This window comes from Bradysia coprophila, assembly GCF_014529535.1.
Source record: "Bradysia coprophila strain Holo2 chromosome X unlocalized genomic scaffold, BU_Bcop_v1 contig_20, whole genome shotgun sequence".
NCBI lineage: Eukaryota > Metazoa > Arthropoda > Insecta > Diptera > Sciaridae > Bradysia > Bradysia coprophila.
In genome coordinates this window covers 6,144,423-6,155,253 of record NW_023503307.1, presented here as the reverse complement: position 1 = coordinate 6,155,253, position 10,831 = coordinate 6,144,423, and the positions used below count along the sequence as shown (strand labels likewise).

The following is a 10,831-nucleotide window of genomic DNA, read 5'->3' as shown; positions in this document are numbered from 1 at the left end:
CCTGTGTTGGTTGTTAGACTCTAACGAAGAGTAAAAGCGAGAAAACTTCCGGACAAAATACCGAGAGAAAAGAAAGTCACAGCGAATCACTGATGGACAAAAGTAGCTGGGTTGAGGAAGTACATATCGTGATAGCGATGTAAACCCTAGAATGCAAGAGTTTCATTAGAAATGACACAGGTGGGTGTGTGTTCTCTCAAAAAATTACCATCCCGAGAACTGAAACTATCATCTTCAATATGCTTAAATTAAACCCTGAAAGAATTACACGGGATGATAGTGCAATTTGACATGAATTTGCTTCAGCTGGTCAATCAAGGGCTGTGTCTCACCAAAACTGTTATTTTCTTGAAAAAGTATTTGCAGACCAAGTAGCCACCATCCCAGAATTGGGTCCAGAACCCAGATTGCATGGGGACCAGAAGCTTAATTTTTTAAAAAGGGCCATTTCACTCGAAAGCGTAGAAGTCGGTTAAATGATAAAAACATGAAAAATGGAAAGCTATTTGAATATAATTTCAGTATTTGCTCGAACGAACTTCAATTTTCAAATTATCTGGTATACCGGCTGGAAGGTCTCTCGCAGCCAAATTCCGCACTGTTAAATTCATTTGGACATTGTGCTCAACCTTTTCACTCAATGCAATTCCAGCTGCACTGATCTTATGCAAGTCGTCTTTGCAGTCGATACCAACAATGTTGATTGTTCCGAGCGTTGGCGTATTGCTCATGAGACGTAAAATTACGTCCATCGCGTGAGATTTATAGCTGATTGTAGCGTCAAGTTGTTTAAAGCTATTTTTGATAGCTGATAATGTCGGTAGGCCCATAACATAATTATCATGCACGTGATAAGAGATCAAGTCAAGCTTCTCCAATTTGACGCAATTCTTCAATATGCTCGTCAGTACAAATAAACCACTGTTTACGGAAGGAGAGAGAGAAAATGATTTCAGTTTTGATCAATTAAATAAAGCGAAGTATTTAAACTTACGGATCAGCGAAGGTTAGCTTCAGTTCGATCACATTGGCCAATGCTTTACCGATGTTCTCGGTGAACGATGAGGTTGCTACCTTTCCTCTATTATGTGACAGCAGTCTGATGGAAGCGTAATTCAGCAATGGTAATGGAGCGACAACTGGCGGTATCTTATCCTTCGAGAGGAAGAATGGCAGATCAATGCTTCGCAAATTGGTTAGCTTCACCAAATCAGTCAAAGATGCCGGTTTCAGAGCCAATGATTCGCTGATCGATTGTTACGCTTTGTTGAGTACAGGAAGTCATTGTCGCAGTAGACAAGCTCTTCCAATGACAGTGCAGGATTGTCCTTGTTATTATCCCCGGATAGAACTGACAATTCTTCCGGTTTCAGTTCATCGGTTTTCACAAATTTGATTTTGTCGTTAAAGCTCTCGTAAATGAAGCCCATGCACGACAGATAGTGGAGGCCAATGAGATTGTTTATTGTTTCCAAGCGCGTTAAGCCTGGGGCCAGAGCGGTCAAAAACTTGACCAGACGTTGTGAATCGTCATCGTCAACTTGATCCGGATATTCAGTGAACTCGAATGTAACTTCGCTTATGTTGTGGCAAAGCTGAAGTATGAGCTGTCTGTTCTTTTCACCTGGGTCGTCGGCGTAATTTAATTTTGTGATTTGAGAGCCATGCTTTGCCAGAAACCGTGGCAAATCGTCTAGAACACCCTCTTCGTTTAAAGCTGGGGGAGCTTTGAATCCTTGAAAAACAATTTCGAGACTGAGTTCGACAGACATTTTTTGATCGCTATCAGGTTCGTCGATTTCTTCATTTGATTTCATTTTCTTTGATGATATTTCATTGTCAGTATCTTTCGGCTGTTTTAGAAGGGAAAACATTGGCTCTTTGTAACTGAAATCTGAAACTTAAACCATCAAGTGCACTCACCTTTTGGCTATTTAATTTGCTGGCCATGGCGACGTCTGGTTAAATTAATTTCAGATATTTCCAAAGAAAATTATGCGACATACACGCAAAAAAAGGAAATTTCGGATGTACGTTCAAGACGTACAAAATCTACATTTTAGACGTACATTCTACGTACTAGACGTAGTGATGTACGCATAAAACGAAAAATGTACAGATAATACGTTAAATGTACTGATAACTCAACCATTGGTCTCATCGTCGAAATGTACGTTTTAGCCGTAGCATGATTTACGTTTAAGACGTAGGATGGTGTACATGTAAGACGTACAATAATATTATGTTTGGTGTATATATATAATTGGTATATATAGTCTTAACGGGAGTGTTGTATTAAGTGAAACGCACTGCTTGACGATATAATATGGAATGATTCTTTATTCACTTAAGTAACATATTCATGGTTCTTATACTAAAGAGAGAGAACTTACTTCTCTCTTACTTAATATAGTAAGGGGCACTACACCATCCCTCTTCGGCTAGATTGGTGTATGCCAATCGTATTATTATTTATTTCGTACATTATTTATTTCCTTTTGAAAGTTAAACTTTTCTTAGTCTTAAAACTAACCATTGCTTATAATTTATTAATTTTTGGGATTTGATTTCACTTTGTGAGATTGCGACTCTCACCGTCCCTTTTTTTTTTTTAAAGAAATTTATGATAACATAATTTCAAACTGAATTGCAGATTGAAATAAAGATTAAATTGTAAATTAACCCTTAATCTTTAACCTTAATTTAAAAATAAAACTTCACAATAAAATCATAAAAATATTAAAATCATTCTTTTATTTTTGTGACGATTCATTCATATTTTCGGACTCTATCTTTATGCACCGTTTTCAAAAACTTGTCGCCATCTGTGATCGTAACATTTGATCCTTGGATATCCTTAACTATGAATGGACCGTCGTAGCGTTCCGAATGTTTATCATATGGCTCCTTAAACAACTTTACTTTATTATTTAACTCTAATTCTATCGGTTTGGCAGAACGGTCATAGTTCATTTTGTTCCTTAGTTTCATCTTGTCAATAAGATTTCTGGCGTCTACGTGTGCTCTTTGTAGTCTGCACTTCGCTTCCCTGCTAAAGTCATCGATATTATAGATTGGGTCAATTCGACCATCCATCCAATCGAATGGGAGCACTGGGCTCTTACAAAATATCAATTCATAGGGGGAGTATTTGAAATCATAAGACGCGTGATGGGAGATATTATAACAGAACGAGAAATATTTTGAATATTCTTCCCAGTTATCGAGCTGACCGGAAATGTAAGTTCTGACATACTCGTTAAACGTTCTGTGACTCCTCTCTGCTGTACCCACTGTCTGATGGTGATAAGCAGTGGATTTGCTGTGGGTCACATGGAAAAGGACCCATAGTCTTTCTAACACTGAATTCACATATTCCGTTCCCAGATCGGTGATGACCTGTTTCATCAGGCCGAAGATTAACACGAAATTATTGAAAATAGCTCTGGCTACCGTAAGAGCCTGTTTGTCCGGAATAGGAATGATTACCAAGTATTTGCTTAAATCGCAAATTAACGTAATCGCATAGCGATTTCCATTAAGGGAAGTAGGCAATGGGCCTATGGTATCTATCACTACTACATCAAAGGGGGCCTGGGGAGTATTTGTTAATACGAGGGCTTCTTTGTTCTTCACACTGACTTTCGTTAGTTTGCACTTCGTACAACTTTTGACAAAAGAGGCAACATCTCGCCTCATGCCTTTCCAGGCATAATAACTCCTTAAGTTTGCGTAGAGTTTCTTGTGACCTACATGTCCTCCAAAAATCGGATTGTCATGAAAGTACATTAAGAGTTCATTTTGTTTTGTCTTATCATTGATCAAAATCGGGCTTTTAATTAACACTATTCGTAGTTTATTCAATTTATTTTTGCAAATTTCTTTAAAAACGTTAATTGATACAAATTTGAACATAATATCGTTTAGCGACCACTGAATTTCGTTAAAATTTTTCTTTATCGCAATTTCTTGTAAACTATTAATTACTTTCTCGAGAATTGATAAATCATTGCGTATTTCTACCGGAACTTTCATACTGATCAGTTTCTTATAATTTTCGTATATATTGAGCTCTATTACCTCGTCTTTACTTCCTTCTGTACGCGTACACATTATTCGAGGTATCTTTTTATTTATATGCGCATTTAATTGTTCAATTACCGGTACGTAACTTATTTCTTGTGTTTTATTTAAATTTTCATTGGTCGTCATTTCATTTTCCTTTTTCAAATTTCTTGTTTTGGATCTTGTCATAACATATACTGTCTTTGTTTTTCCATATAAATCTAGTAAATCTTTAATATTTAATCGCGATAGGGCGTCGGCCACTACATTCTTAGCTCCACTAATGTGTTCTATTGTGAAATCGTAGCCTTCGAGGTCCAGCCTAATACGAATAAGTTTAGGAGACAAAGTCTTGTGCGTAAATAGATAAATAAGTGATTTATGATCTGTACGGACTCGGAACGGTACTCCGTACACATAAGGTCTAAATTGGGTCAAGGCAAAGTGAATGGCCAAACATTCTTGAATTGGAGTCGACTTCACTGCGTCTGCTTTAGACCATGACTTTGATGCATAATAAATTGGTAGATCATTGTCGTCATGTAGCTGACTCAGTACAGCCCCACAACCTGTTATTGAGGCGTCGACTGTGACTATGAAAGTCTTAGAAAAGTCTGGGTAAGCTAAAACTGGTGGTTTTGTCAAAATTTCCTTTAATGTATCGAAACTTTCTTGGCATTGTTCAGTCCATTCAAAGGTCACGTCTTTTTTAGTCAAATTGTTCAATGGTTTTGCTATAGTCGCAAAATGTGGGATGAAACGTCGATAATAATTTGCGAATGATACAAATCTGTGTGCAGCGTTTTTGTCTGTGGGAACTGGATAATTTTTAACTTTCTCGTGTTTCCTAGGGTCTGGCAATATGCCATCAGGAGTACACAAATGTCCTAAAAAGGTTACTTCGGGCTCGAAAAACTTGCATTTATGAGGATGTATTTTCAAATTTCTGTCTCGCAACACTTGAAATACTGCTTTGAGATTTTGTAAATGATGCTTCTCGCTTTTCCCTATCACGACTACATCATCAATATAGAGAAATGCCTGTTCTGGGGGGATACCTGAAAAGGCAATTGTCATCATGCGAGTAAATGAATTCGGTGAAACGTTTAACCCGAAAGGCAAAACTTTCCATCTGTATGACCCAGTACTAGTACTAAAAGACGTTATGTCTCTGGAATTCTTTTCTAATGGCACCTGGTGGAATCCCTGGAACAAATCAATGACCGAAAAACATTTTGCGTTTCCCAAACTATCTAATATCTGATCCATTCTAGGCAGTGGAAACTTGTCTGCCACTAATTTTTTATTAACTTGGCGATAATCCAGACATAGTCTCCATCGTTCACGACCATTCAAAGGGGGTTTCGGGACTAAAATCAAAGGGCTATTATACTCGGATGCGCTTGGTTCTATTAAGTCATTTTTTAAAAATTCATTCACCTGAGCTTCTATTTCATTAATCTGGCTGTGCGGTGTACGGTAATTTTTTATATAAACCGGTGTGTCATCTTTTAACCTTAATTTTTGCTCATAAAAATTGTTTGTGGTCATCTTGTCAGTTTCTAATGCGAAAACGTCCGCATATTCTTCTATCAACTGGAAAAGCTGTTCTTTAGCGTAACTAGGAACTTTGTTTTCTAAAATTTTCAGTAAAGTTTCTGTCCTTTCTTTAGAAGAGATTTCCTTTTTCGTTGTGTAAACCTTATAATCTGACAACTTCTGAATTGGTAGACGGTCATTTTTCATTATTTGTACTTTATCCGTAGTATTGAGAATTCGGATCAACGGCTGAGCTGAGCTAATTATTGTGCGAGCTGTGAAGACTCCTGCACTAATTTCCCAAGAATCGACCCACTGGGGTTCTAACACTTCTTTTTTCAAATTGAATTGTCTAATTACCTCACTTCTCGCGGGTAAAACTATCGTATTTACTTCGGGACCTTCCCTTATTGGTACCGTAATCATTTGTTCGTTTAATGTAAATCTAAACGTCATATCTCCGTAATTTATATTGCATCTAAAATGTTTCATGAAGTCTTTACCTAGGATCCCATCTGACGGAATATTGAATTCATTTGGTACTACATGTACTGGAAAATTTACTCTAAAATCGTCATTACCCAACGTCGCATTCGTACAACCCAAAGTCGTTATGGGATCTTCCGTTATTCCTGTTATGTCAATCAAATTTTCTACATCTAATAGCGCTCTTGGGCGGACTGCGCAAATTTTTAAGAGAGTTATGTCCGCCTGCGTGTCAATTAGGAATGTGCATTGTTTATTTGAAATCGAACTACTCAAAACTATAAAATCTGAGTAGTTTGGGTTCATAGATAGAACCTTCCTTTGGACTATTGAGACTGATACGGCATCATTGCTGTTGTTTCCCCCAGCTGCTGGTATCGCTGAGGGGCTTCCTCGTTTCCCAAAGCCTCGACTATTCTAACTGAGTGATTCGGATAATTTTGATAATTCTGATAACTTCCGCGACCACGACCACGGCCACGATTCCAGGATCTTCCTCTACCATTATTACCTCGACCATTGCCGTTTTGATGGTAATTATTATTTCCACCATTCCATTTATTATAGTTTCCATAATTATTACCGTAATTACCGTAACCACCACGGCCTCTACCTTTTCCCCGTTTACCTCTAAACTGTGCCTTGTATGCTAACACTTGCTTTTCCTGCTTTTCGGTAGACGATTCTAAAATCAGTTTAGCAACTACTTCATCAGGATCATTGTATTGAGACGCTGATAATACGGCTTTAATCAGATCACTTCGAGCATTCGCCCGACACATGTCAATAGTTTCATCTACACACATTTCTCGTGCTTTGACCTTACCAACACCTTCCAACACTAAAGCTCTTTGGAGTGCTTCACTCAATTTCGTCGCTTCAAGGGCAAAGTCTTGAACCTTGAATCTGTCAAACTTCAAAGCCTGTAACCTACTCTTTACTACTTTAGACGTCTCAGGTTTAATGCCTACTTTAAGTCCATCAATTATTTCTTGAATAGTTTGTGGATCTTCAGGGACTGATTCCATAGCCTTATCTTCCAATTTAGTCATTAAATATGTTATCAAAAGGGTAACGTGCGTCGTACCTGCCATCTTCTCGAGAAGTTTGATAGAGTTTATGAAAGCTGTAAGGGCTAATGGGTCACCTGCATAATTCCTAGAGATAGTTTTTCCTGCCAAGGCAAGAAACTCTTCAGCTGATTGTACCATTTCTGAATCTGAGTCTGAATCACCTTTATCAAGTACTTTTGGGTCAATTTCTTTTACTCCGGGGGGTACTACAATGTGTACTTTCAAAGTTCCAAACAATTTGAGAAGACGATCTCTAATTTTTGTGTGAAATTCCGTACAATAAGTCAAATGGTCTTCTTGCAGATCGTGCGTTCTTATCAACTTTGTCGCAGCGTTATATACTTCAATAATGTCTTGTAAATGTTTATCGAAAGTTTCACGTTGAATTTTCCTTTTAATTGAAACACTCAGGCATTTATAAATTCTTTCAAATTCTATTCTGTGTTCGTCTAATTTAGTACTTAATTGTGTCCATGTAGTCATACTTTGCCAAATAAAAAATACTTATTCGTATCAACTTCACCAGATTTCCAACAATATAAACACATCAAATGAATCTATTCGTTCGGGCTTGACAATAAAACCAAATTAAAACCAATGACAAGACCATCAAGAAAAATAAAATTGAAAAATAAACAATTAAAAATTCCGTTAAATCAAATAAAGGCTTTGATTCAAACGTTTCCATTTCGTACCATTAAATACGCTTTGTTTGCTTTATCAATCACAATGTTGCAATTATTTTCAAAATTTATACATCCTGTCCCAAACTTAGTATCGTATTTCTTTCATAAAATAATACCAAATACCGATTGTAAGCGAAAAAAAAAATAATTCCAAAACTGCGCGTGTAAAGAATTTCAAAACTGCGCGTGTTAAATTCGCTGACATCAGAAAAAAATATTTTTTCTTTCTTTTTAATTAGAACAACTTTTCGTCGTATTTAATATTTCAACATCCTGTCGCAAAATAAACAATCGTTCTCATATAACATCGATTTTAAAACGTAAGCATAAAATATAATTTTCAATCGCGTGTCGTTACATATAAAAACTTCAAAATTTAAAACATTTTCTTATAAAAAAAAATCAAATTTTAATTTCCATAACTCATACCTGTTGCTATGTGTATCTGTTTACCCAGGGCCAAATTTTGTACGACCTTACGCGCCTGTGCGATCTATGATTTTCTGTGCCTTCGCTGTTGACTTAGCAATGTTTTCCTGTTTTCCACGGACCCCACAGACCAAATTTGTACGAATTTTCGTGCCTGTGCTCTTGGATGTCCATCAATTCCAGTAATGTTATTTGTTCATTTATTTTTCAAATCCCGTCAAATATTGTTCGTGGTTTATTTTTCTGTTTTTATATTCAATATTCAAATTTGGCGTACTTGTCTCTCACGCTTTACGATACACTTTTTATGTAACGTGTAAAATTTATAGATAAAGTGAATTGCCAATAGTACCACTATTATTAATAAACAAATGCCAGTGCTGGTTTTGTGTTCGGAAAATTCTTGAATTATATTGACACTATTAACATCAGTATTACTGTTAGTACCATCCGTTGTGGCGGTTTGCGGCTTTGAGTCAGATGTGCCCATAATTTATTCATTTAATGATTCACTTTATTAATAATTATTTACTTTGCAGTACAACGGTTTCACTAACCCGACCACTTATCGTTTTTTTTTTTTTTTTATATCACTGTCACTGTCGCCATGTATATATATAATTGGTATATATAGTCTTAACGGGAGTGTTGTATTAAGTGAAACGCACTGCTTGACGATATAATATGGAATGATTCTTTATTCACTTAAGTAACATATTCATGGTTCTTATACTAAAGAGAGAGAACTTACTTCTCTCTTACTTAATATAGTAAGGGGCACTACATTGGTGTTGATGTCAAAAGTTATATCTGAATTGTTTCACAAATTATTTAAAAGAACAATTCGATTTAAATATTCATTTCAATTAATTGTTGTATTGTCGTATTGCTCGTTTGGTTTCTAAGCTGTTGGATTGCTTTGAAACGACCAATGTTTTAAAAAAATTCGACGTAAAGATGTAACGCGATTTTAACGTTCATTTTAATATTACCGCGGAAAATCAATTTCTTGCCAATAGAACCATGAGAGTTCATCCAAGAAAAAGAGGTTCTTATAATGCGTAGGAAATGGAATTCTATTATTTAATTTTATCACGCGTATTTAATTTTGAACTCTGGCCTTTGATGAGACCATTATACTTTCACAAGTTTCTGATCGGATTCGGAGTTGCCATTGCCAATCAACAAGCCCAAATCCGACATCTAAAAAAAGTGATGATTGAATTCCGACTTGACAAATGGATGCGTTGCGGCTAAAAAATCGGATCTATTTTTGATTAAAACCTTCAATCTCGTGGAGCCTAAAAAAATATAATTACTGCAACAACATCCAACCTTAACAACTCTAACTTACTCGAAAATTTCAGAACAAGAATACATATTTGGATTCGGTCTCACCAGTCATTATATTGGCTTACAAGTACTCAGATTTTCTAGCTCAATAGGTTTGTTCCAAATAACTGTAAACGCGAACTTTGACAACCCGAACCACGACGATTTCATCCATAGACGACATAGCCTTGGCTTTTCGCTGAAATTTTAAGGCCCCGTATATACAGTGACAGCTCATTTTTCATGAGCAATTGTTTAGGTTCTGTTGTCTATGGATGAAATTTGACAATTCGTATGGCCTTGGAACAGATGTATAGCTACAATTGCATAATAAAATGTACAAATCTACCGAGAATCCTATGATCATGTGTTCTAGATGAACTGTACATTATATTTTTAAAGGAACATGTGGCGAAAATTTCATAAATTATCAATAATAATTATTTTTTAAAGTTTGAAAACTCGACTTCTTTTGGGAGCCTGAAATTTAATGTTTAATCATCAGAAAATATTTGCCTGAATGTTGCTAAACTCAACTCAATTTAAGTTTGCAATTGGTTAGCATTCTACAATTTTAATTGTTCCACAGCGTTCCACATGTTGTCAACAAAAGAAGCGTAAAGAGTGTCGTTTCACTCACAAACGTGTGGAATTGAAGAAGCGTAAAGGCAAACGCTACTTCTATGTGGTGGAACACGCGTGGAACAAATAAAACGAAAGAAACAAACGAAACCCACCAAAATTGCATTCTTATGATGAGATCAGTTTACTGCGTCTAAACTACATCCTTTTTCTACTATGTTTAAAAGGAAATGACAAACAAAAGAACTCTTCAAAGTAAACTGTTCGTAACTCAACAACTAGTTAGCTCAGTGCGAAAGTCACTGACTCAAGATCGAGAGGTCCCCAGTTCAATTCACGCCAGTGACAATGTTTTTTTTTTTTTTTCATTCGCGTTTGAGAAACCCAGCACTTTGTTTTATATAAAGTAATCGATCTCACATCTGTAAAGTGGGCAAAGGACGAAATATAGTAACATTATTTCTAGAAAAATTAAAAAAAAAGCGAAATTTCCAATATACGTTTTATTCGTACATTGTACTGATAACTCAACCATTGGTCTCATCGTCGAAATGTACGTTTTATCCGTACGACTTTTTTTTTGCGTGTACGTGGCGTTGTAATAATGTCACAGTTGTGGCTAACTTACATTGACATTTT

The 10,831-nt window shown here is 36.1% G+C and overlaps 1 protein-coding gene across 1 annotated transcript; it reads right to left on the bottom strand.

Annotated features, from left to right (window-relative positions):
• Positions 1-493: 493 nt before the first annotated feature.
• LOC119068537 lies at positions 494-10,831 on the bottom strand. The gene is made up of 4 exons (XM_037172151.1): positions 10,777-10,831; positions 1,924-2,006; positions 995-1,853; positions 494-921 (listed from the first exon to the last, which is right to left on the bottom strand). Exons 2-3 carry the CDS (start codon positions 1,948-1,950, stop codon positions 1,230-1,232), a joined length of 651 nt encoding a protein of 216 aa, XP_037028046.1. The 5' UTR covers positions 1,951-2,006; positions 10,777-10,831; the 3' UTR covers positions 494-921; positions 995-1,229.